The sequence below is a fragment of the Odontesthes bonariensis genome, chromosome 3 (genome assembly GCF_027942865.1).
Source record: "Odontesthes bonariensis isolate fOdoBon6 chromosome 3, fOdoBon6.hap1, whole genome shotgun sequence".
NCBI classification, from domain to species: Eukaryota; Metazoa; Chordata; class Actinopteri; order Atheriniformes; family Atherinopsidae; genus Odontesthes; species Odontesthes bonariensis.
In genome coordinates, this window is record NC_134508.1 from 38,006,845 (window position 1) to 38,034,080 (window position 27,236).

Consider the following 27,236-nt stretch of genomic DNA (forward strand, 5'->3'; position numbering starts at 1 on the left):
GTGAGAAACAGTGGGCCAAAATCCTTCCACAACAATGTGAGCGACTGATTAACCTTTCGATAGAACTCGACAAAAATATAAAGTTCACTTAGGGCAAATGATTCAATCTTTTGAGGAATATCTGCAAAATAAATCTTTTAAAAACCACTAAGAAATTCCAGACATTTCATTTTGGACTGAAGTGGTCAGCCTCATTTTCATCATTCTAGTCTCAGAGGAAATAATCAGAGTTGGCTTCTGTACTGTAAACAAATCATTTGTAACTTCCTGTTACACAGATAGAAGTTGAGGATGGAGGTTGACGGCAGAATACCGCTTTTCACTTTATTCTTCGGATCTCTCTACAGAACAAGAAAAAGTCCCCCACTAAGGGGTTAACATGCCAAAGATATCTCTTGGTTGTATCAGTGATGGATGGATTAAGATGGAGTGCCTTGTAGAGCAATTCTGCTTGTGTCAAACAGTGGCCTTTTATGGTAGTTTCCTGTAAAGTACCCCAACAAGCAAGGCAGTATGATAAAGTGCCAATAAGTGAAAAAGGTGTAATACAGTGGATTATTCTTTGTCCTTGTAATGGAGTGAGATGGATGCTGTGTGTGGGTGCCCTACATCAGAAATATATAAATACAAATTTCATTCCCAAAGTCCCAAAGTTCAACATGTTAAAGAGGACTGGATGCCCTTTTAGTGAAATAAAACGTACAGTTAGAGAATATGAGAAAAGGTGATTCAACAATCAGTGCCCTTTCACTGAACAAAACACATGGTGAAGTGTCCACTCAGTGAAGACTATGAAATGTGATGCCCTCAACACACTCATTATCAGGGATGCAACTCCTGAGCCGATATGTTAAAGATAGAAAAGATACTCACTGATTTTTTATCTATTTTCACTTTAATGCTACTGAAACACTGACACCGTAAAAAATAACTGGAGAGTATCAAATCATTTCAGCCCTTCATTACTCTAACTTCAAACTAGCACACATTCATTCATACAAATGTATCAGAAAATGCTTCAACATCAAATTTTACAATGAAAAAAATCTATGTAAAACAAAAATATTGAGTTCAAAAGGGTTTTGGCATGTGCTACCATTTGCGAGGTGGAGAACAGCAAGAATAAGCCACGTGTTAGTTTGCTAATTAACACTCATCTGTATTATATATACTCCCAGGTTTCTTTTGATCATAATATTTACTTTTCTCATCACTTGTTCCTTTTCAGAGCGCCACTTTCAGGTCAAACCTGGAGCATCATGGAAAACATAGTATTGGAATTAGCTAATTTCATGATGTGAAATTTGAATTTATTAGGAGTTAATAGAGGCAATAATCACATAAACACTCTTAAATGTGCGTGAGATGTAGTGGTGTTTTGTAGCATTAAACATCCCCAAACTTCCTCCCACAGGGTATTGTGATTTATTGCTGTTTTAGATGTTTTAATCAAATATATGTATAAAAAAAAAACGATGAAGCATGCAACATTATGACTTTTACTATTTTTAAAGTTTTTGATTATTGAGGATTTTACATCTTTAACTATCTCTCAACTAAATAAGTCAGTGTTTAACACATTCTTAGGCATATTTTATTATTCATTATTTTATGTTGAATTTGAAAAACTTTGTACTGACATATCGATATTTATTTTCTCATTCACCAAGAGCAGCTAACATTCAATAGGATTGTTTTAAAACTAGTACAAATATGAATTGGAAAACATCAAGTCTGAGTCAGTGCATTGAACCAAGATATGTATCTAATTTCTTTTAGATGCAAAAATATTTTAAAAAATCAGTTATAACAAACAAACTTTAGGTCTATTACTTGAGTTTAAGTTTAGGAACGGTTATGATTTGTCTCATGAGGTTTATGCTGTGAGTTTCAGAGTTAAACAGTAAGATTATATATTATCAAGATCTGTCATATAATTAAGGTCCAGTAATTTCCTCTGGTGACAGATTAATTTAATACATGAATACATCCCTGATTATCCTCCCCTGTGTTGGTTGAAATCAGTGTGGATGCTGGGTAATGTAGTGCAGTCAGGCTAATTATGACATCATCACTTTTACAGATGTAGTACTATAAAAATCTAGTTGAGCTGTAGGGGAGAGTGAGTTAAGATGAGCCATTTTTCCTCAATAGAAGGGAAAATAAGACAATGAAAGCATACAACCAAAGTTCAGGATGTTTACTGATCAGAATGAATCTAAGAAAAAGGGGTCTAAAAATATGGCCACTAAAAAAAAAAGTTTTTCCTTGGCTCAGTTTGTAAAGTGAATGTGTGGGTAAGCTGCATCATCTGGGGCGTAAAGTGAGCATCTGATCGAATCTGGATCCAAAGTGAGATTTTACAGATCGCTAACCTCTTTGAGAAAGTAATCCAAAAAACAGTTTTTCTTTTACAAATGACAATATTTCTTTTCATAAAGTTAACAATGTAAAAAACTATGTAGCTTAAGTTATTACTCTGGTTTTGTGCATTGACAAATTACCATCATGCAAGATTAATATATATTTCGACCAGGATAATCTGGCATTGATGTGACAGCCATTACCTCTGATATGTTTGGCCCTTTGATGAGGTTTTAAAGAAAATTAGGGTTTATCATTCCTTCCTGTGTGTTTCTTGTTTTTACAGTCTGGCAGAAATTATTGATGTTTCCAAAATGAATGATTACAAGACAATGAAAGTGCATGGGTGCCAAGATGCAGGGGGCAGGTCAACATACCCATTGGCTCATCAAACCTACTCTCTCCTATATATGACAATGGACCAGTAAACCTGAGACAGTCGGGGACATTCAGAACGACATAAAAAAGATCCCAGCTGGTTTCTTCATCCATTAACAATGAGGGTGCTGATTTGCTCTGGCAATGTGTAGATGATGAGAACAAGGAAGAGCGTGAGTATGGCGAGGATGACCAGAGCAATGATATACTTCTTGTATTTCTTCCAGATAAGGAAGATGAAGGTCTTCAGTGGATTGACGAACCAGCTGAAGCTGATGGTGGGACGACTGGAGAGAAAACAGGAGACAGTTTGCATTTGTTTACGCCTCTAGAAATTCATTCAAGACAGCAAACTTCAAAGCAAAATCAGTTCATTTCAGTCGACAGACTGTCATTCAATGTGTAGTTTCTTATGTGTTTGCAGGGGCAAACAAATCTGCCTTAAGTTGAGCTCAGCTAAACTTGTGACATTTGACACTGCTAATCAAGAAAAAGCTAATTCAATAGAAGGGATTTTCAAACGGACAGAGAGTTTGAGATGTCAAAAAGGAAGACTGTTGTAATTTATATACAATCTACCTCATATATAAGAGAAAGTTCACAGACAGACAGTCAGTAGACCAGCATAAAATACTTATAGTCCTAAATTAACCACTGACAAAGCAACAGAAATGCTAAAGAATGACAGAAGCCCTGTAGAGGTTTTGCCATGTTCCCACTTTCTGGTGTGACTGGGATCTGCAACGCATTTGATGGCATCATGGATCTTGTAGTTTCTAAAAATAAAATGTATTGCCAAAAGAAATAGAATTGCCTGGTTAGTAAGTCGAGTAAGAGTTCCAGACCCTGACTGCTGCTATTACCTGAAAGGCAGCTTATTCAGTTGTCAGTTATGGTAATCATAAAGTAAACCTGGATGTCTTTGTTGCCACTTTGTGCATCAAAGGTCCAAAACAGCGTAGTTTTGAGTTCTGACTTTCAGTTGAAACAGTGTGAGTATATTTGTGCGTGTGTGTGTGTGTGTGTGTGTGTGTGTTACTTTGGTTTGTCCAGAGGCTCCGGCTCTTTGCGACCCCGCCCTACAGGGTTGGCCTCGGCCTGTTCCAAAGTCACCAGCTGAAGCTCAGCCTCCACCTTCCCCTTCACAAAAACATTTTCAGTGTCACACCTTTTCATATAGTACTTACATTTGTGTTGCATTCATGGCCTTCACATTCAAATAATTTCAGTTAGTCCAATAATAAGCAGTAAATAAAGGCTTGGCCCTTAAGAGGCCTGGGTGAAAAGAAAATAGTGAGATGACTTGAACTTTCACCACTTCTACTTTGCCTTTTGTTTTTAATCATTCTTAAGCTACTTTCAATTAACTGTAATACTTTCTGTGCAAAGTTTTCCTATCTAAAGAAGAGTTATTATGTCTTTTCATCTGCTGCAAGTGTGTGGCATTTACATCCTACATAACTATGTCATCATTATTATAAAATATCTGTTTAAAATCTCAATTTTAAACAGATATATAGTTAATGCGGTTTTTTTTTAGTTTTTTTTTTACCATTAACAGGAAAGTGTTTCCCAGGCTGTCAGTGTACTGGATGTCCTCCTGTCTCAACTGGCTTCGCTTGTCCTTGATCTTCTTTTTGTTCTTCTGTCCCTTCTTCTTGGCCTCCTCTTTCTCTTTCTCCTCCTTCTCAAAGTCTTCTGCCGTCTTCAAACGGATCAGCGGCCACCAGCCCTTCATTTTCTTGGCCCGAAAGATGGATAACCGCGGGCTGGCCCGATCCTTCGCCATCGCAATCGTACACTTAGTGGCGGACTTTGCTGGTCGCACCATGTCACTGAGGCGTAACTCTATGGAGCCTGAGGAGGAGGACAAAAGAAAGATGAAGATGAAGAAGATTTTAATGTAAATTTTGGCGTAGTGTTCTATTACAACATCATTAAAAGTATACAAATGTTGAATTAAAAAGATCAGAGCTTTGAAATATGCAATTTCAACAGTCAGGTTAATTAAACAAACAACTTTCACAGAAGTCTATAACCAAGTTTTCAGCTATGGAAGGAGTTAAGTTTATAAAAGTTCTTAAGTGGAAAACTGATTGATTGAAAATGGACAGTAATGTATTGCCTTATAAGCTAAATACTCAAATGTTTTACCATCATCTAAAATACAAACCTGAAAGAGCCACTAAGTAATTATTCCAGCAGTTTGTTTTCTTCTTGGCATGTTTCCCACATATTGGTAAAAACATGTTTCACTCTAAGAGCTGCTTTTATTAATTATTAGGATCACCGAAAGTTTGTTAACACAGCGAAGTGATCAGAATGAATCAGTCAAAGGAAACTGTGCGTATCTGACTGATACAGCGTAACCCTGAGAGCAGGTGAGAAAACATTGAGGCCTCTTACTGAAATATGCGTGTCTCAGTAAATTTGAATATTTTGGTGATTTACGGTATGTGCAGTAAAGTCTGTGTGTGTCTCACCCAGAAAGTCGTTGGCTGCGATGCGGTCGTAGTCCCAGACCTGTAGCGTCAGAGCAGCCGGCTGACGAAACTCCGACTCCTCCAGAGAGAAGATGGACTCCTTCTTTTTAAACACCACCTCTTTCTGCAGAGGAGAAGAGATTTATTATTTGGACCTCATCATTATATATACTATCTGACATTCATGCGTGCTGTTCCAGAGGTCATCGGTAATCAACTTATTCTGTCATTTAGATGCAAGTTGGTTGTGAACTCGCCCCAACATCATTCTAAAACCTCATTTACACATTTGTGTGTGGTTGGTCCCATAATTCCATATGATATACCAGCACAGTCTCAGGGAAAACTGGAATAGAGTCACAAAACAAAAAACTTTGTACTGATAAAAAAGAAATCTGCTTTCTTTAATGCCATTAAGCACAACCTTAATGAGGACAAAATGCAGTGACACTGTGTTCCCATGTGGAGTTATTTTTATGTGCATTAGCACAAAAGAAAAGGGGAAAAAATCTCATCTATGGATGTAAGTTTTCAAGACCACTGATGTTAACAGATGTATCATCCACTATTCAGGCACTATATCTGCAGCGTCCCATCATTTTAACACCAGTGTAAGCAAAGTATGTCCCAAAAGTTTTCACTTGTGTTCAGAACATAGTGAACATGTCATGCCATTTTTGGTTTGTTTGTGCAACTTTTGGGCACACAGTTCAGTCTCTCCAAAATCTGCAACAAAAATTAAATTTTTTTAACGAGTTTAAGCCTAATAAAAAAGAACGATACTAAAAAAATGTTGCACCTTTTGCACATTAGTGAGATTATGGTGCTTTGCTTTGAAATTAATAGACATAAGGAGGAACTCAATAGATGGATGGGTTCAATGAAACTTGATAACCTTTCATTTTAAACCGACAGCATCAAATTTCTGTGATCAGTAATTAACACTGTAATGGACGTGTGTTTATGATTGTAACCATGGCGTCAAGTTTCTCTAACACTCAGAAAGTATTTACTTTTCCAAAGTGATCTTCCCCAAACCTCACCAAGTTGCTTTTGTGCCGCAACACTTACTTATTTTTCAACGGTGGAATATTACATAATATCAATATCACACTCAGAGTCCTGCTTAGACGTCGTATGGTCCTTTATAGCCAGAGTATGATCAAACATCCAAAGGAGCGGCACAACTGGAAAGATCTTTGAAATCTGAATGATTCATCCTGGTTGGAACGGCACATTTACAGAACATTTTGATTGAATGTTGATAAAGCGGCTAAACTTGATCCTACTGATCCGTCACATCTCTTAGTTATAGTCTCTTAGCAACTTTTAATAAGCAGTACACTGCTTTTGATTTTGGGATAATGCAATAGACATAGACAAAAATTCAAAAAGGACAATAATGATATCCGAAGCATTAGTGCAAATGTGAGTAGAACTGTGGACCTTAGAAAGTCCAGGCAACAGCACAGTGTGTGTACCTCAGTAGGAAGGTAATCAAAGCGGAAAACAAATCTCCAATTGAAGTTTCCTTCTCCAGTTAGAGAGCTGAAGTGGACATCAGTCTCCTGTTTGTCTCCATCCAGTCCTTTTATCCAGCTGCACAGAGAATACAACAGAAAACTGAGCATTCACAGCTGGGACTCTTAACTATTATCATGATTTTGACCGGGGCCTGATTATTGACCAAACTGAGCTGAGCTGAGTCTGCTCCTTACAAACAAAACAAAAAAAGGTCAGTATGTGTAAATCTAACCCTTTAACATAGATGTCAGAGGAGGGGTCGCCAGTGAAGGGATTGACATCATCCAGAAACACATCGTCAGTGTTCCAGATGATCACACGCAGCTCGTACCTGTCACAAGAAAAGCAACAATTAAAGTTAAGTTTTTTTAAATTTCCTTTAGTTATTATGCACTCCACTATGGGTTGACATACTGTTCAGGTAGGCGGGGCTTTATGTCAACAGGGGGCGGGGCTGGAATATCAGTGGGAAACATGTCCACCCACATATGAATGTCACCCTGCAATATGCACAAACACACAATGCTGATGACGTTTAGCTTAACCAGTAGCTTGTTGTCCTTAATGTTTGTATTCTGGTTACCTGCGGAAGTCCAGGATTGTTCTGGTTCAGCAGAGACCGAATCTCCACGTGCTCTGGCACCAGAGGAAGAGCTCCTGGGAGGAACTCGCTCATCTCCCTCCAGCGCTGCAGCACACTCAGCGCTGCATGCTCCTCCATCTCTGCCTCCTCATGTGGAGTCCGCTGGTTCTTCTTCTGCAGACCTGAAGAGAACAAATACACTTCTTTTATAGCTGCTCGTGTTGTCACTGCACTCAGTTTTGATAAAGATGAAAGAGTTCACAGTCGCCGCAGTATGAGAGGAGAATTCGACACAATACTAGCTGTAGTACATGAAACTGCTTTTAGATATCCACAAAGAGGCGAATATGAACCGTTCACTTCCACCTTTTTCATTATCTATACAGTATCAGAGTGCTTTAGGAATTACACTCCATTACTGCATCTGGTTACAACTCCCTGTCCCTCTACCTTCATTTTTGTGTGCTTTTTTATCCGTCCTACCTTCAGGTACTGCATCTGGTGGTATTTTGAAGATCTTGTTGAGTACTTTGACTTCAGATGTTCTGTACTCTGGAGATGGGATGCAGTTTTTCCTGCAGAGCTCAGCCAAGATCGTTGACGGCTTCTTTGCATCACGCCACTGATTGTAACCATCACTTCAAAAAGAGGCAGACAAACAAAAAATGTAATGGAACTTAAATGAGGCAGATCTGATATTTATATTTCATAGCACCGATACTAATACTTTCCAGTGAGGCATCAAGTGCAAAATTTCTAAGTAACACATTGTGATGAATGTTCAAATGTGTCAGAAATGTAGTGCAATCATTGTGGTACTTACATGATATTTTTGGTACTTTCTTGTTTTAATGTGTCATGGTTTTAGTATATTCGTTTATTTTTGCTACTGACTCGTCTCAGTTATGGATACAGTTTATAATAACTCTATAACTAACATGATCCAGAGATAGTTCTAATGTGTCAAAGATATGGTAGCATGACATAGCTCTATCAAGTCACAATACTGGTCTCAAACATTAGTTACTCTATTAACATGTTATAGTACTGGTTCTAGTACTATGTTGCAATTCCTGTACTAACATTATAGGTTCTGATGCGTTACAGAGTTAGTACTGACATGCAGTTCTTGTACTAATATTTCACAATTCTATTATTACATGTAGTTTTAGTACAAATATCATATTACTGAGATACCTGTAGTGTAGTTTTTGTACTAATATGAATGAGTCAGACATGACATGAAAATAAATTAACCAAATAAATGATTCTTTATTTATTCCAAAGGGAAATGATATTGTTCTAGTTTTTTTTCCCAAGCAACAATCATCATAGGCTGTCATTATGTATGACCTCGTTTAGTTTAGCACTAATGTGTTCTAGAGATAGTTGTAGGTGTGGTACTTACATGTGTTTTTTCTTAGTTCTAACATGTTATGATATTGATTATAAAGTCATAGTCCTGAGACTACTGTAAGTGGAGGTACTAACGTGTCATAGTAGCGAGCCAAGCCGCAGGAGGCCCGGTGGCGGCTGTAGAACCGGTTCTCTAAGTCAACACGAGTCTCACCGATGACATCATCTGATCCCACAAGATCGTGGTCCATGACCATGATGACCAACTCTGTCTCCAGCGGGAAAGACACTGTGAGCTCAAACACCCTGAAGGGCAGAATAATACAGTCAGACAGGTAGAGGGAGACAGAGTCGGCTGGACAGACTGTAGATAGATTCGTACTGACTCTCCAAATACTGGATTTAGCTGTTTGGGGATATATCGATCTTTGGAGTCCAGGCTTTGTTCTCCCACCTTGACCACAAGGTATGGGTCAGCCTTACCATTTGGGTCCGTTGGAGCCAGGCTTGTGGCCTACAGAACACACACAGACAAGCACTTACATACTTATCCTGCAGCGCTCATACAGGGGAAACCTGGTTTTCCAATGGCATCTGGTCATTTACGAAGCCAAAATGACCAAAAAAGATTACTTGTAAAATAGAATGATTAAAATATTGAATAAAAGAAATCCCAAATTATAAACAAGTGCACTTTTAACAAGTGAGTAAATAGATGAGAATAGGAAAAAGTGTTTATATATTCAGATCTAATTCGTAGAAAATCATGTAAACGCTGATGAGTCTGGTAGAATCCAGCTACATATAAAAGCAACTAGATAAACAGGTATCAGTGGGTATCTCACCTCTCCTGGGGAGAGGACCATCTAGCCCTCCTGTACACAATGTAATGATCATCACCAGTAATAAACCTCACTGTACTAAATGTAAAATACAAGCACTTTACCAGATGATAAAAAACCCATTCAAATCCTTCATAATACAGCTGGAGTCAAGAATACGAGTTTGTTTAAAACACCAAATCAGAGTCTACATCATCGACAGGCACCTTTACGATGTAGACTCGGACTAAGACTTTGATAGGGGAGTTTTTGGGGATTCCATTGGTGATCTGACACGTGGTGTCTTCTTGTTCCTCTGGGTCAATCTGATACACCAAGAAGGAGCCCTGAGGATGAAGAGTAGGACATAATGAACACTTCTCAGCAGAAACACAGACAGACAAACCAACACACACAGAGCTCCATCAGCACTACCTTGTACTTTCCCATCTGCCTCTCCTCATCATCCTCCTCGTCTTCTTCAATGCTTGCTCTGCCTTTATACAGAGGAAATATCTTCAGCCAGTCCTGAAACTGACTAAACTCTGACTCCAGATCACCGTCATACAGCTGAACACAAACACACAGGGTAATACAACTTTTTTAATCAACCTTTGATATACACCTGCTCTGTTTTCAGCATCATGATTCAGTTAAAATAAAGTGAATCCCAAAGCATTATTAAAGAGATTTGTTTTTGTCCAAACAAACAGGCTGAATAATGGAATCGTGAATACACGTGTGGGACTTCTAAACTTTAACCAAGCTAGTTTAACAGTCTAGTTTGGGATAAAGCACACAGGGTCCACCTGAGTCCCTTAAATTAAATTATAACAATTAAATTGATTAATTTCTAAAAACGTCCTTGCACTTTGTCAGAATGGTTTATTTAGTGTTGATTTAACAGAAAAGTGTGAATAAAATCCAATTATAAATAAAGCTATAAAATAGTTAGATCAGCAAAAGTGAATGGTGTCTTATTACTTTATGTATCTGCTGTATGTAACTGTATTAAATTGGAAATTGAAGGTCATTATGAGACCTTGTTTCAACTTTAACTGGGTTATGTTTTTGGCAGACGCTTTTATCCAAAGCGACTTACAAATGAGGATATAACAATGCAGCTAACATCAAAGCGAACAGTAAGCTACATAGAGGGGAAACCACTAGTCAGACTCTGTCAGAGGTGACAGTGTAGAAATAGAGTGCAGCTATAGAGGGAAGTACAGAAACTGGGCCTTGTAAGGTCATATCACATTAGTCACATTATTTTTATTTACATGGAGACAAACAGAAGTCATCTCAAGGGACCATACAGAGAACATGAACAAGTTCAATACAAATACAATTACAATCAAATTATATCCAATTCACTGAGATCTGATTCATATAGCTGCAGATATAGCTGCAACCACACCTTCAGCTTATCTTTTTAAAAAAGTATTTCTTTTTATAAGAATTAAGTTGTACATGTTGAGTTTGGATTAATGAAAGATTCCTTGAGAGCACTGGCATGTCCCTGATCCATAAATGAGACATGTCATTTTTTATCTTTTGACAGAATCACAACTACAAGCAACAGCGATGAGTTTTCTTTTGAGTAAAAACTGGTCAGGACCGGGAGGCAAATGGTGGACCGCCTACTGCAGGTCAGGAATATAGTTGTCGTGACCTTTTACCTTTAATGTGGTAATCTTCTGGCGTTTGGGAGGCTCAATTTCAACCACCACAGCTTCCTCCTCCTCTTCTTCGATATTTGCCATAGTCAAATTTGCTCCATCTGCACAAAGCAGTCAACAACAACAAACACAGCTCAACTGAGACATCTCTACTCATTATTAATTCTGTTTTTTAATATCTTCTTGTTTGTTGTGACAACTTCCACCCTTTGTGGATAGCCAAATCCTAACTAATTCCACAGCAATTACAATTAGGGCTGGTCTTTAGTCTCCATGTGGACCACTGTTCCTGTCAAAGTTTGTGTTTATGCAGGAAAAAGTCTCTGTGAAGTCACAAAAACTAGCATACATACAAATTGTGCACACACCATATCATTCTAATTTCTACCATCACTTTCTATGGGATGTGTCCATATAGACCACTTTTGTGTGTTTATCTTGATTTGAGGCCCAGCGTAAACATCTTGTCTTGCCATTATTCACTTACTTATGGATAGTTGGTGCATTTCTTTAGAGGAAAAAAGAAATGTTTTCATTTCCTTTGACCCATTAAGAAAAACTGCCCTGTATTGTGATGCACAGTATTGTGCCTTAAAGCGCAGTGCCGGAGGTTGCGACTGCAATGAGAGTATTTTATTTAAATCACACAGTAACCACGCATTACCCGTCTCTGCTTGTTCTTCCATCTCCTCCTTCTCAACAGCCTGCAGACACAAACACATCAAACAAACTGAGTGACAAATTAGAGTATTACTTAGCTATTATCCCCCTCAAGAATGAATGTTCTTTAATGATCATTTAAATTTTAGCAACCAATCTGTTAAAGAATCTTGAACCTTCAATGTTAGTGTAATATGTTGCAATTATTAAAAAAAAATGTAAATGTTCTCCTTAATTGTGGTTCACTTATTTGCTGGAATATTCTCATCTAAAATCTAAGTGAAAACGCTTTATGTTGTGAACATGCAGCAGTGCAGAAAGTCTCGTTCTTTCCCAAACAAAATGACATAATAAATGACATAATAAATCAATTATTAATTTAATCTTTCCTTTAAGCAACTTATACATTTGTTTTATGTTTGTTTGTTTTTTAAATGTCCATATTCCACAAAATGATCCTTTACTCAATATTCTCATTTATCTTTGACATGGATTCATGAAGTCATTCACAATCTATCATATATCTGTTTAATGTTCCTCATATTTGTTAAGACAGAAAGTCAGACAGGTACATGTGAGTCTCACCTCCATCGCCAGCTCCTCCAGTGAAGCGTAGTACTTTGACCACCAGTCCAACTCCTCAATCTCAGGTGCCTCCTCCTCTAGCTCCTCCCCCTTCTTTGTCAGCTTCTTCAGGGGCACCTAAATATGTTTGTTTATATCAGTCAGCCAAGTGCCGGCAACAATTCATGATTTAATTGTACGTTGATGAAATCTAATGGAACTTTTCTTGAGCAGCTTTGTGGTTGTGTTTCTGTCACACAGAACAGAGTGTAATAATCATGCTCACTTTGACCAGCTTGATGGGGTTGATGGGAATCTTTGACTGTGAGACTGTCAGGCCGCTGAGTCCAATATTCTTCACCGACGTCAGAGGGTTAATCTTCACCGAATTATGTCTCACTGGAGAGTTCACATACAAACCGTGTTTGTAAAAAGCTTTATGAGAGGAAACAAGTGCAACTCTGCAGTGAAAAACAACACATCAAATTCAGGCTGACAGTGTTGTGCTGTGGGGTTGGAATTCAGAAATGTAAATAAACTTTTTGGTGGATAAAACACATTGTGCTGTTGTCCCTGTTTGCAGATGTATTTAGCTTAGCTTTTGTGATTCTGCTCCTTTTTTCCTTTACAAACTTCTCATCTACTGCAATATAAGTAGCCTATATCATACCGCTCTATTTCAAACAATCCAAACTAAGCATCAAACCAAAAGTTAAAGAATCATCACAATAATCATATTCCCCCCAAAAAAATCCCAATTCAGCCATCACTACCAGGTGCAGCAGGTCTGTTGAGCCTTCAATTCTGTACTTTTCAACATGAAGTTGAATTTTTCCAACATGTCCAACATATATTGACATAAGGTGCATAAAGCCATCAAGTTGAAGAAAACTGAAGAAACTCATCCGCAAAGCCAGCCACGTTGTCGGAGAGGAGCTGGACTCTCTGACAGCAGTGTCAGACAGAAGGATGCTGTCCAGGATAAAATCCATGCTGGACAATCCTGCACATCTTCTTCACAATGTGTTGGTCAGCCACAGAAGCACCTTCAGCCAGAGACTGATTGCACCACGCTGCACCACAGAGCGCCACAGGAAGTCATTCCTGCCTGTGGCCATCAAACTGTACAATTCCAGTGTCTGACATTACTTCATCATGTGCAATAACCCGGTCATGTGCAATAACAATAATAATTAGCTACTGAGTAGCATTGTAAAGTCTGTTTACTGTTTATTGTATTTTTGTACATGTTGAGATTTTTAATTTTTTTTCCCCTATCTTATTCTTACTCATCTTTTCTTTTTTTCTGTAATGAGAGCACTGAAACAAAGGAATTTCTCGCAAGGGATTAATAAAGTAATTCTGATTCTGATTCTGATTCTGATTGACTCACCTGTTGCTCCTCATCCCAAAAACTCATCCCAAAATTGAAACATAATGTTTAAAACATAATAACTCGTTTTAAAATGTTTCTGACGAAGCTACTCTTCATTACACAACTGTTAGCAAGTACTTTTCTAATCATTAGACCAAACTGCTGGAATTAGATGAGGTCATGCATGCAGTGATCAGGAACACAGTTTTTCCAAATTATATTTAAATAAATCTTGAATTTCTCAAGTGGGAGCTTATGAAACTGTCAGTTAAGTATTTCTAGTAAAAATAAATTTCCAGAGACCTGCAGAACCTTTAGTGTTACACTTGTATTCATAGCTTTCTAATGGACACAAACCTTGAAAACTGCCTCCCTCACTTTAAGGTTCTTACCTTTTGGTTTTGGCACCTCCTCTTCCTCCTCTGTTTCCCCTTCAAGGTCACGTAGGGCATAATCCATGAGGTTCTGGACCACATGGGATCCAACCAGAGCAAGCTGTCCAAATGCCCGATGCTCCACCACGAACACTGTCAGAGGGGGGTGGAGGTAGGACTGCTCCGGCAGCTCCTGATTGGACAAATGAAGAAAGATGAGAAAGTTGGGAAAAACAGCTGGAAGAGTGTTAGTTTTGTCCCTGATCGCTGTGCATTCAGTGGAGCTGTGTATTCCAAATACATCTGTTTCAGACTTCAGTAACTCGTGACAGAAACTGACCACGTCAATGTAACGGACCACCTCTTTGAAGTTTGGGTTGGTCTTATAGCTCTGGATTTCTTCAGACTCCAGCTGTCGTCCTGCACACTCCACCTTCACTAGGGGGCGGTCCACCTCAAACAGCTGCACCCGCTTGAGCTCCCGCAGGCCCCAGAACAGCACCTGAAAACATACAAACAAGACACGGCAGGTGTCTCAATGAGCTAAAAGTCTCCGAAACACAACTGCAACATGCCAGCAGGCTGTTTGTTGGTGTGAGTCTTACCTCAATCCTGAAGGTTTTAAGAACAGGTTGAACTCCCTCTGGGATGTTGTAAGATCTCTGCTCGTCCATGTAGGTCAGCTCCTGAGGGTCCACACTGATGGGGAGACACGGCTGCAGAAGGGAGATGATTCTCTGATTCATTTTCTGGTATTAATTCATATTATAATTCAGTATTATAATATTTAATTCAACATTTTATTCACAATAGAATATATAAAACATATCAAATGGTGTAGTTGAGACATTTTAATATGTCATGATACATATTAGTTCATCTTAAATTTAATGGCAGCAACATATCTTAAAAAAGTTAGGACAGGACCATGTTTATCTCTGTGAAGCATCCCCTCTCATTTTAAAAGCATCTGGGAACTGAGGATACCAGTTGTTGGACCTTTGGGAGAAGAATGTTGTCTCATTCTTGTCTGATATAGGAGTCTAGCTGCTCAACAGTTGTGGATCTTCTTTGTCAAATTCAGCATTTCACAACATACCAGTTGTTTTCAGTTGGTGAAAGGTCTGGACTGCAGACAGGCCTGTCAAGCACCCGGACTCTTCTGCATCTTGTAATAGATGCAGTATGTGGTTTAACATTGTCTTGCTGAAATACACAAGACCTTCCCTGAAGAAGACGTCATCTGTAACGGAGCCTATGTTGCTCTTTAAAGCAGTGTCGATGATTTCCATAAAGAATTTCAGATTGTGATTCAATCCAGATTCTCCAAATTCTTTGATGATGTTATGCACTGTAGATATTCAACATCTTCCAAATTGTATGTTGTAAACCATTATTATGAAATTACTCCACAATTTGAAGACACAGCTTTTCACATGTTGCTGAACATATGACTATCTTAACTTCTGAGAGACTCTGCCTCTCTAAGGTACTTATTTTATTCCTAAACACGTTGCTACCAATAAATTCAAAATAAGCCAATATTTTTTCATGAAATAGTAAATCATCTCACTTTCCAGATTGGATATATTTTCTATGTTCTATTGTGAATAAAATATTTGTATGAGATTTCCTGATCATTGTATTCTGTCCTTTTTCTTAGCACATTTAGCAAGTGCCCTGCACCAAGTGAATGCACCTGAGCTGATGGTAATGAGCCATGAAAACTTTGATAGACAGTAGCAGTAAACAAAGGTTAAAACCAAAACCAGAAAGTATTCTTTTCTTCCATCTTCTTTTGTCTCTTCTTGGGGTTCTTTCTAACACCACAGCTCTTGTTCTTTGTATAACATTACATTCACTGGGCAGTAACCTTTGAACAAATGAATGTAAACGCAACATTTTCAACTGCTAAACATCTCTTTGACTTGAAAAAAACCTACTGGCTTATAAAATGGCATGTTTTGCACCTGAATTATTTTATTTTTGTGCAATTGCTGTGCAGAAATAATAGTAAAAATGATATTCTGTTTGTGTTATGTGTCCCAATTCAGTTTTATTTAACCTCCAGTGAGACTGCAAACAGTGCACACCGACAGCAAGCTCATGAGGTGATAGACAAAAACGTTTAAAAAACACTAAAAGTTGCATAAAACCCAACTTATTGGCCACATCCTAGTTACGAAGCACAGAGAGAGACACTGTTGTACAGACATTGATTGATTGAATGATTGATAGACAGATGTCACCTCTCCAAGTCCAGAGTAGTCGAGCTCAATGAGTTCAAAGGCGGCCAACAGCTCTCCAGCAGGAACTCTTCCTCTGCTGATGTCATGGAAACGGAGACGCGGTTTTTCATAGAATTGCTCCACAGTTTTGAACTCTGGCTCCGCGAAAGCTCGACCAAGAGGCTTCGGACTACCCTGAACACACACACACACACACACACACACAGGAGGACAATAAGGCAGGATGTCACAGGGTTTGCAACTGCTTTTCATCTTCTTTTTTACCCATTTCTTATAATGATACCTTCACTGACACAGAGTTTAAAAGAAAATTGATTAAACATTATGTTTTCACTATTATTTTTAGTTTTAGTTCCCAACCACCATAAACATCAGAGTTGACAGATTTTTAAAATCTTTAATAATGTTTCTTCCCAGAATGCAGTTACAGAGTTAGAACTTCTTTCCTCTTTTTTTCAAATTTCAAAACCAGATAGAGTGTTTGAAAAAAAATTCTATGGGAAAAATAAAAAGAATTGCCTAGAAAATATGTAAAAGAAAGCAGAAGAAGCAAGTAGAAAAAGCACCACAGGGTTACCATGGTGTCATGGTCAAAGATGTTGATGATAATGAGGGGCGGGTCTTGTTGGAGCTGCTCTTTCGTTCCTTCCAGTAGAACTCTGTCAAACAACAAACACTCACACCAGGAGGGGGAGAGGGTGTCCGACAACACCTGAACACAGTAAAACAAACACAGGTCACTTAACTGAGCTTGGTTCATTGTATTTAGTAGATAATAACAAATATACTACCCCCTCTATAGGCTGAAAGTGAAAATACAATAAAAAGTCTATATTCCAAGCATTTTTCTAAGTATCTGTTTACTGCAAAACAATATAATATAGACAAATTTTAATGTTTGTAAATCAAAGTCAATTTACTGATAAGAACAAAATTTCACTTTTAAAGCAGTGGGTTGGTTGTACCTACCCTGGTAACCTGGCACTGTGTAGAGAAGACCACCTTTGCAAAAGGATCTGATAGGCCGTCATCATCTGCAGCCATCAGGCCCCGCCCCTGGTACAGGTGGCATCTTAGCTGGAAGTATCTGCTGTCTGCAAAAACAGAGAGAAAGAGAGCTTTGCCTTTACCAGATCAGGGCATCCAAAGACTTATGATTGACGTATTCTATAAATACACTTGGAAGCTGTCTCGATAATTGGGGAGGTTAGTTGGCTCACCTTGGCAGGATAGACTGATGGGAAGCTTCATCCTCTCATCCACAGGTACCAGCCTCCTCTGCACTTCCTCCTCCTCGTCATATATGGGCATAAACTCTTCTGGCAGGCTGTTGATGGCGTCTTTACAGTACTTGATAGGACCAAGCCAAAGGTAGACCTCCAACTTTGCAAAGACTTCATTTGCCGAACATCCAGGAGACTAAACAGACAGAAGGACGCATGATTTGGACTTCAGAGCATCAAGCACAGAGTGAACAGTGAGAAATCAGCTTCAGTGATGATTAAGGATTTCAGTGATGAAACTCTTTGATTGAGGAAAGAGCTAAATACATGATTTTAGATACCAAAGTTTGAAAGGTATGCATCATAAATTATTCTGGAGTCAGTCTTAACAGGAGGAATTTTGTTTGATGTCAGTGAAAGACTGAGGATCATTGATAATTTAAGGGGCGTATTTGTCACTAGCTCAGTATCCATCCAGATCTAATTTTAATTTAGAATAAACCTTTGAAATGTTGTCACAGAAAAAAAATCACATCCAGTAATTTTTTGATTAGCTGGTTTAAGGCAAATAAACTGTGGTGCACAGAAGTGTCATCAGCAAGTAAAAAGCCTAAGCGTTGCAGTACTAAACAGTAATGTGAGAAGTGATTGGTAACCACAATCAAAACTACATGTCTTTGCTATATATAAGAGAAATTGAGAGGTCGTCATGAATTTGTTTCAATTGGGTTCATCTTGATTATCATTTACTTTCAGCTATATTTGGCCAAGTCTATTCTACTGAAGCTGAAATAAGCTTTTGTTCATATGAGCAGTCATGAAAGTAAAACCAAAGATCCTCTAAACTAACAGTGAAACTCATTTAAAGCTTAATTAATGGTACAAAACAGTATTGGTTTCCAGTCTCTTAAGTGTCTGTGGTTTCAGTTTCGTCAACGCTGTTTATATGGAAAAATGTTACGTTTGGATGTAAGTTGTATGAATCCTCCCTCCCGCTCTCATGTGACACAAAAGAACCAAGACAAGCATTATTAATGATTATAGATATAGAAGTGTAACCTTCATGTAGAGAGTGGTGATGCGGCCACAGTCCCGCCCCTTCTGCTCCTCCACCAATGAGAACAGGATGGAGTGGGCAGGGATCCTGGCGTACGCCAGTTGCTTGCTTCCACTAAGCACCCAGAGAAAAGCATCTGGAATGGTACTCTGGGGCTGAAGACAGTATGACATGAAAGAAAAGAGGTCATACCTCCGTCAAACAGTACATGTAGTCTTTGTGGAAAGAGACATTGAGAGAGATGTCTGACCTCTGCAGCCAGCAGGTGCAGCTTCTTTAGTAGTTTCCTGCTTTCAATTAACCGCTGTTTGGCAGACTTTCTGGTAAGCCTGCGCCTGGCCCTGACTGCCTGTCTGGCAAGCAGGACCTGGAGACAGTCAGCTACTCAGTCAGACAGAGAGAGGCAGGCAGCAAACAAGTACAAAGAAACATAGCAAGAAACACAACAAACTAACCAATTTTTTCTTGATAAACTCCTTCCTGCATTTGTCCAGACTGTTGGGGCGAAACTGAGCTCTCCTGTCTGAGAAAGCACTGAACTGTCTGCAGAGAAAGATAGGGGGACGACATGAAGATGCAATGAGAGACAGTAGGGATGAAAAAGCAAATCAACAAAAGGAGGAGGACACTGACTTGCAGGAGGCTACTAGCTCCAGCAAAACCTCAACCAAACGCTCCTTTGCTTTACTCCTTGGCCTTCTCAAGAGAATTTCCACCTGGTCAAGACCAATCTCCTGAAAGATGAGGGGGAAAGGATGCAAACTGTGTTGTAGGCACTGCCTGATTCACTTTATGTCATTTCTGAGAACAAAAAAATCTCTTGACTCTCACCAGCCTGTCAGCCATCTTGCTGAGCCAGTTTGCCTGATAGAGACGAAAACTGTGATCTTCAAAGTGACTCCAGACAACGAGACAAGGCTTTGGTTTTACTGAGGGGGGCTGGAGTTGAAGAAACTGGAATGACCTGGCATTTAAAAAAGATAAAGAGAGACCATCAAACACATGAACAAAAAGTCAATAGAGAATCAGTAACCTTTTTCAGCATATATCAGGTTACAAAGTTGAACCATTTCTGTGTGGAAAGCTTCCAAGAAGACATGGATGACTATTTTACCTAAATGTGCCTGTGCTATAAGGCGTCTGGCCAAATACAGAGAGGACATGTTCCTAACCACCATTCTTAAAGCAAAGCACACCATCCTTAGCACACCAGGGACACTTTAAAGAAAATGGGCTGACTACAGCATTATAAGACAGAACAAAAATCCAGCTACTGCTCTGTAAAATAGTAGTGGTACTTTTCAACCTGAAAGAATCACATTTGCTTTGCAGGACAAACTAAACTAACAAGAGAAGACCTGTTTATTTTCTGTGAGATTTCCAACCCATAACAGCTCCAAACCATCGGACAGCCTTCTTTTTCTTAAAATATGCTTATATTGTATCGTTTGTAGATCATCTCCAATGATAAGAAGCTACCATACAAAGCATTGGCCAAATCAGGCAATTGGCAATTTGGTTTATTGTGTTGCTCAACAAAAGGTCAACATGTGACCAATGCCAGGACTGACCCATCCAGAGAGAAATTGGTGGACAACCCTCTCGGCCCTCTGAGCCATGGTCATGAATGTTTTTTTGCTGTCACTGTGGAAGCTACGTTAAATTAAGCAATAACTCCTGATCTGGTCTCTAAATACAACTTGGTGTTTGGACAATAACCTCCTCTCTAGTGGTAAAAAATTAAGCTTTTGTTTCACTTCAAATTTAGGATATGTACAACTACAAGACAGTCAGCCTTTGGCTAAGAAGGTCTCTGACTGTCTGGTCTTATTTTCTTTCCCAGGCCCTGCTAGAAGTAGTTCAGGAACCTCTGTGAGGATTCTGGAGCCACCTCCTAGGGGTCATCTCTGTAAATATGCATCTTTACAGGGAATGTGGAACAAAATGTTTGGATGGCTATTTACCCGTCATATTCGGTGGGCTGAGGCCTCATAGCAGCAGACACAGATCTATTCTCAGCTTGAGGATCTTGCATCTCCTCTCGGTCCAGCTCATCCTCAGACTCCATAAGCAGCTGTGTCTCCTCATTCAGATCCTCCCTGCTCCTCCTCAGCTTTTCCCTGCTCCTTCTTAGCTCTTCGCTGCTTTGGCTTTTCTTGGATTTCCCAACTCCCACTACTTTCCCACAATTACCTGCCAAATATAGAAAAGTTAGGGAGCTCTTGGTTTTGATGCTGGAAATAAAATACAACATTTGAACTCCACACAGCCTAAACAGTCAGAGTCAGGGGTGACCTAAATCAAACTACGCCTTGTGCAGAAACTGCTGTTTAGGACAGATTTCTAGCAAAAATTATTTGAATCCACAGCCCTAAAACTGAGCAAAAACCTAAATTGTGGATTCATTTGGTTCTCAAGTGCCAGACAAGTAGCTTAGACTTAGACTTTATTTCTCACAAAGGCTATACTATAGGTTTGTCTTGCTATCAATTTACAGAATGGGGTTCAGATCTGTGACATTAACAATAATCAATGAAAAGAACTCCTGTATGTCTCCAAGCCTCGGACCAGTTCTTATTGCAAATACATACTATACGATGTTTACCTATCGAGAGTTCAAAGGTCAATGGTTTTGTTCCTACAGATGGGTCAATCATAGTGACTTCAAACAGAGATGCAAACAACAGAAACTCCTCCTTTTGTCCCAGGAAACCCTGGGGATGACACAAGAAGAAAATCTGAGAATTGCAGTCACAACTTTCTTTTTTCTACCCAGAATTTATCATCTGTGAAACTGCCTACAGTCAAAAGCTATTTTTTAACCTTTTAACATGTCCATTAGGTGTTTTTTATATGCTTGAAGACATATAAGAGAAGAAAATTGTTCAACACCATAGCTGAGTAATTCAGTCTTGGAACCTTGTAATTGTTATGCACCAATAAAAAGTCTGATGTTAAAAATCATACAAACATCAACAAAAGTAAATTCAACATTTCTTCTTTCAACTTTTAGTTGATTTGGGCTGAGAAAGTAAAACAATTGTTCTTTTAGTTCAATTCCCCCTTTTATAAAATACATATCTAAACAGGAAACAAGAGGATGAATGAAAATGTGAGACAGAGGGGGATAAAGACTTTTAGGCGCACAAATCAGCAGAGGAAGATAACTGGTGGAAATAACAGTAAAAATCAAACAAGAAGCAAAGAAATCTTCTCAAATGCTGAATGAAAACACAAATTGAAATATGCTATATGTCTCAGTTATCACAGACTCGACCACTATTCTTTTTTTCCCCTTTTTTTTTCTCTAATGGCTTATGTTGATCATGGATTGATGGTGATTGCACTGACCTCGGGAAGAGGGTGGATCTCCTCGATTTCCACAGTAACAGACTCTGGTACCTCAACTCCCGCCTCCCCAGGCTCATCGGCCACCCCACTCGCAGCTGGAAAGGCTGTGACATCAACAAGTAAAAAAAATGATGTGATTTCTTTATTCCACACTTCTTTAGCTAATAAAATTTTAGTTTTGCAACGATCACAAGCTGTTGGTGTTTGTTTCTTGTTGAATTCATTTTGCGTGCACAGACATATTTGTACTCAACTCAAAATTGAGTTTTTTCTTAGATTATGACAGGAAACGACACGTTTCTCATTTCCTCTTCCTCAGCAGACTAACCTTCCTCCTGCTTTTTCTTCTTGCTACTCTTTTTCTTCTTCAGTCCCAACTTTCCCAGCGCTCCTTTCACCTTCAAGGCCACACAAGAAATAAAAACACATGAGATGTATAAAAGTCATAAAAGGTTGTCGAGGTGTTGTTGCCACAGTAACAACACCGTGACTCTGGAAAAAACATTAAACAGGAAATAACTGCAAAAAACTGCTCGAATGACAGATACCTTTGCCACGGCAATGGAGCCTGTATCTGTGGTGATAGCACCAGGAGAAGAGTAAACCTCCATGCTGAGAGCCAGGAGGATTCTCCCTCGATAGAAGATTCCTTCACCCAGACCCTCATTTAATGCCTGAAAAATATAGGACAGGTGTTATTTTTCCTGTTTTTAATCATACATACACCATAGAAATGATGACTCCAAAACAGAGCTGAACATTACACAGGTTCAAATTTTGGGTAATACTTTTACGCGCTTTGCTACTAACTTAGGTAGGAAACATGATATCTCTCAATTCTGTATGTTGTTGAATAGCTGAGCATAAAGAGTCATGATAAATGCAGTAGAATCTGTTAACCTGCCAAAATCAACTAATTCCATCATAATCTCTAAAACTCATTCATCTATATGCAGCATCCTTTTTATCAGTAAAACAAATAAATAAATCAATAAAACAAATCTGACAATTTAGTGGCTATTAACAAAACCTAATTAGAAAACTTTAGAGGTAATGTTAGGAGATTGGCTGACCTTTGCACAGAGCCAGGCTCTGCCTGTAGTCTTTTATTTAATGTACAGATAGGACTATTGTATCAATGTCTTTAACTGAGTTCTCATCAAAAGAGAAAAAAAAAGCGTATTTTCAAAAAATAGATCATGTTTTTGAATGTTTGGTTTGGTTGTTTACCTGGTGAACGTCACCAAGCGTCAAGTTCTGCGGAGAACCGTAAAGATTAACCCAGCTTGGGCCAAAGGTGGGGTTAAAACCTGCAGAAAAAGTATTTTATTCAATCTATGTTAGTCTGAAAACAAGCAAAAAAATGGTCTCTGTCTGAAACTAACTACAGCTGTTTCTGTTTGCTCTTGTCTTTAATTCAACATGAAAACAGATGATTTTAATTGGTTCTCATTAGAGCATGTTTCAGATAAACACCCTCTGCAGGGGGGATCTCATGTTCAGGCTTTTCAGTACCATTAAAAGGTCAATAAAGTATTTTGGACTGTTACCATTCCGAGTGGGGTCAGATATCTGCTTCAGATCCAGGAAGTGCGTTGCCAGGGCGATGTCTCCCATCTTGGCATCATCAAGGATCTGGACTTTGATTCGCTGAGCCAAAGGAGGAAACTGCTCAATGAAAGAGATCTCCTCGTTCCAAACTGGGCAATTGGTGGCACTGGCGACTGATGTTTCTCCCTAAAAACACCCAAACAGCACGATTGGAACATTTCAGATATGCCTACTAGCGACGTTATCGAACAATATTTGTGCTCTTTTTGGCAAAAAATGTCCAAGAACTATGAGGAGCCAAACTCAGGAACTAAATCTGGAACTAAAAGGAGACTGAAGGAGAATTTGATTCACCACCTGTTTATCTCTTGTCATTTCATGCAGTGTATTATCTATTATTTAGTGGATTAAAAATGAATACCACAAACCAGCTTCACAAAAACAAGGATAGATAATGTATGTACAACAAATGTCTGAATACCTGTTGTCCAGCGAAGGTCACCTGCACGTAGGGGTCAATGAATACCGCCCGGTCTGTAACAGACATCTTTGCCATCAGCCCAGCCTCCATGGTGGGCAGACCCTCAGCCCGGTAGATCCGGATACGGAACCGAGCCCATGGACGTTCAGAAGGCATACCACGAGGAAGCAGCAGGTGTCTGCAAGAAAAATCCAAAGTAGGAATTGGAGCCCGAGAGCCATTCATAAATCCAAGCTTTTCTGTGTTAAGAAGCTTTAAAAGAGTATTTCATCTCTGAGGTGGCTGAAAATTTCCATGGTCTTTTCCATGACGTTCCTGCAGACATTTTACCTCCTGATTCTGTCATCAACAGTTTTAACAGTGAAGTAAGACTGATCAACCCTCAGTTCAGTGAGGACAGAGAAGAGCAGATCACAACTAAAACTCAGAATGGGTTTGAAAGCTATGGAATTAGTTTTTGAAATTCTTAATAACCTTGGGGCTGCCTGTTTATCAGATCTGCTTTTACCTCACCAAAACCCTAAGGTCTCCTGGAAAATACTTTCAATCGTACCAAAAGTAAGAACCAAAACCCATGGTGAGGCATCCTTCTCTTCTCAAAGCCCATGTCTCCCCGAAGGCCTGAGAGCAGCAGAGACTGTTGATCTTTTTCAAATCAAACTCAACAACACTTTAACACTTTACTAGGTTTTGGATTTCTGTACTCTTTAAATCCCTTTGTCCTACATTCAATTTGTGTGAAAAGTGCTCAAATCTACACAAAATCTGATTGATTGAGTCTGATAGTATTACTGACTTTTCTATGTCCTCGCTGCCTCCAGAGGAGGAGGAGGCTGGTGGCAGGCTGGGCAAGCGCAGAGCGTCTCCCTTCATCAGCACACAGAGGCTGGCCTTGACGTAACCTTTCACCCCTGATCTGGTGTCTGCAGGGTCACTGAGAGGAGCCCACTTCTGGTAGAAGCGGTTGTCTGGAGTAGCAGAGAGGTCAGAGTTTAGTGAGTATTGTAGTATTTAGATAGGATTACTGCAGGGTAAGCAGCTCTGATACCTGGCTGGCTGTACACAGTGGAGATGTCAACCTTAAAGGTTCCAATGTGGGTCATGAGGAAGGCCAGAGCCCGCCTATGGAAAACCTTAGAGGAGATAACATCACAGGTGATCTAAATAGCCACACACCCTCGGGTCTCTCACCATGGTAGCCGCAGTATGAACGGAGGTGAAAAAAAATGAAGTGAACTGACCTTTATTTCAATGACTTTGTCAAAGAAGTTCTGTGGAGCCTCCTGAAACTCAAACTGGAAGTTCTGAAAGAGTAAAAAGAGAAAAAACTCTACTTCATTCTACTGTTCTCCACTGGTACACCAATCTATTCTACTGTACAGCACACTGCATTCTGCTTCACTGCACACTGTATACAACCACACATCACTATTCTGCTGTATTGTAAACTCTTCCAACCCCCAATTGGGAATTACTGTATATTACTGCACTCCATTGTATTCCACAGTACCATACTCTACTGCATTGTATTGTATTTTACATCCCTGCACTTGACTCTACTCTGGTTTCTTCTGTTGTACCTCATTGTAGAACGGGCAGTTGGTGGATTTCTGTGTCGCCGTATGTTTTTTCTGACCTCCCACTATGATGAAAACTGCAGGGTTGATGTTCACACCGACAAGTTTCTGAGCCTCCAGGATGTTCACATTCACCTGCATCAACACGCAGACTTTAGATAAAGGTAAACGGCAACATTTTTTAGGTTGGACAGTGTGCTTGTGAGCTACAACAGAGTATTAACCTCTATAGAGCTCAGGAGAGCCACAGATTTAAACGATTCAATGTAGCATCATCAGAAGTCTCATTTCTCATACTACACACTTTGACTTGAGATTTTTCTGGCACATCTGAAAGGGAGGAGAACCAAGGACACTCGGGAAGAATTACTTTTAATATCAGAGCTGGAAATGCCGAAAGATCTTTTCAGATCTTACTTGAAAAGATGCAAATACATATATACATATGAATTGGACTCATTTTGAACTTAATTAATTGGATTTGATTACAATGAATTGGACACTAATTGGCTTGAATTTGACTATATCATTGAAGCACCTTGAGATGACATTTGTTGTTATTTGGCATTATACGAATAAACTGAATTTAAAAGATGCATATCAGATTTGTCTTGGTTTGCTGGATAATCAGTCCCATCTGGAAGATTGAATGAACTCACCTGGAAGCTCTTGCTTCTGGGCATTGTAGCAACAACACTTTTAGACAGCGGCCTGCAACGACTACTCGCGCATACACACACACACACACATACAAAACGGACAGTCGGTCAGTTTTACTACAGCCTGGTGGGTTAGAGATACTTTGACTGATAATCACACTGACCTCAGAAGTCTAGTAAACACAATGTTGGAAACCTCCAAATCTACCAGGTCATCATCATAATCATCATCTTCATCTTCATCTTCATCCCCCGTCCGGACCAGACTTTGACCCAGACTACGTGCTTCTCTCTCCAACTGATCTGTGCGAGCAACAACTGGCCCTCTGAAGGAGAAAAACAAGAAATATTCTGTACTTTCTTTGATCCTTTCGTTAGAGGTAGAGAGGTCAACGCACATTTTATAATTAAACTTATACCAGTATCCAGCTGTGCACACATCTGTTAGTGTGTGTAGTAAAGGAGGGAGCTTTCAAATGATGAATAGCTACTAAATTTTACAAACTGGTGCAAGGAAACCATGAAGTTTCTGCACCGCATTATGAGGCTGGTGATGGAGACAAATCTGGAGCAAATCTGGGACAAATCCCAGGAGGAACGGGGATGATAATAATTCCAGTGTTGAGTTCCACACAGGGAGGAAGTCCATCAACAAAACATAGACTCCAACATCACAGACTAAGTGTTTGATTTGAGCAGGTTCATCTGAAACTCAGGGCCCAGAGGACAAAGGAAATTTCATGTGGAAAGCATTAAACTGAACAAGGCAACTAGATTCATCAATGTGGGTGCAGTCGGGATTTCAGGAACCCAAAGCTGGGATAAATATTTCAATTTTTTGTGTGTTTGGACCGTTTTCGGGACACAGAACTGATGGCAAAAGTAACTCGTCAGATGATGATAAAATCTCAATCTGATGATTTCAAC

At 39.2% G+C, this 27,236-nt stretch overlaps 1 protein-coding gene across 1 annotated transcript in view; it reads right to left on the bottom strand.

The window, feature by feature from the left end:
- Positions 1-329: 329 nt before the first annotated feature.
- The window catches only part of fer1l4 (fer-1 like family member 4), a 31,613-nt gene continuing 4,706 nt past the window's right edge, over positions 330-27,236 (bottom strand). Inside the window, exons 7-49 of the mRNA XM_075461740.1 lie at positions 26,474-26,635; positions 26,310-26,370; positions 25,654-25,785; positions 25,315-25,377; positions 25,122-25,206; positions 24,870-25,041; positions 24,074-24,251; positions 23,592-23,778; positions 23,272-23,351; positions 22,590-22,715; positions 22,370-22,439; positions 22,042-22,145; positions 21,296-21,404; positions 20,655-20,883; positions 19,522-19,654; positions 19,324-19,424; positions 19,146-19,233; positions 18,941-19,057; positions 18,693-18,845; positions 17,631-17,829; positions 17,380-17,504; positions 16,988-17,122; positions 16,411-16,584; positions 14,767-14,877; positions 14,502-14,663; positions 14,180-14,354; positions 12,699-12,811; positions 12,434-12,550; positions 11,853-11,892; positions 11,189-11,289; positions 9,945-10,079; positions 9,737-9,856; positions 9,075-9,202; positions 8,824-8,994; positions 7,816-7,970; positions 7,333-7,514; positions 7,164-7,249; positions 6,982-7,080; positions 6,707-6,824; positions 5,226-5,349; positions 4,295-4,599; positions 3,782-3,882; positions 330-3,029 (exon numbers count right to left, since the gene is read on the bottom strand). Of these exons, the coding sequence (XP_075317855.1) occupies positions 2,849-3,029; positions 3,782-3,882; positions 4,295-4,599; positions 5,226-5,349; positions 6,707-6,824; positions 6,982-7,080; positions 7,164-7,249; positions 7,333-7,514; positions 7,816-7,970; positions 8,824-8,994; positions 9,075-9,202; positions 9,737-9,856; positions 9,945-10,079; positions 11,189-11,289; positions 11,853-11,892; positions 12,434-12,550; positions 12,699-12,811; positions 14,180-14,354; positions 14,502-14,663; positions 14,767-14,877; positions 16,411-16,584; positions 16,988-17,122; positions 17,380-17,504; positions 17,631-17,829; positions 18,693-18,845; positions 18,941-19,057; positions 19,146-19,233; positions 19,324-19,424; positions 19,522-19,654; positions 20,655-20,883; positions 21,296-21,404; positions 22,042-22,145; positions 22,370-22,439; positions 22,590-22,715; positions 23,272-23,351; positions 23,592-23,778; positions 24,074-24,251; positions 24,870-25,041; positions 25,122-25,206; positions 25,315-25,377; positions 25,654-25,785; positions 26,310-26,370; positions 26,474-26,635 (5,707 nt within the window). The 3' untranslated portion in view covers positions 330-2,848. The remainder of the gene's footprint in view (positions 3,030-3,781; positions 3,883-4,294; positions 4,600-5,225; positions 5,350-6,706; positions 6,825-6,981; positions 7,081-7,163; positions 7,250-7,332; positions 7,515-7,815; positions 7,971-8,823; positions 8,995-9,074; positions 9,203-9,736; positions 9,857-9,944; positions 10,080-11,188; positions 11,290-11,852; positions 11,893-12,433; positions 12,551-12,698; positions 12,812-14,179; positions 14,355-14,501; positions 14,664-14,766; positions 14,878-16,410; positions 16,585-16,987; positions 17,123-17,379; positions 17,505-17,630; positions 17,830-18,692; positions 18,846-18,940; positions 19,058-19,145; positions 19,234-19,323; positions 19,425-19,521; positions 19,655-20,654; positions 20,884-21,295; positions 21,405-22,041; positions 22,146-22,369; positions 22,440-22,589; positions 22,716-23,271; positions 23,352-23,591; positions 23,779-24,073; positions 24,252-24,869; positions 25,042-25,121; positions 25,207-25,314; positions 25,378-25,653; positions 25,786-26,309; positions 26,371-26,473; positions 26,636-27,236) is intronic.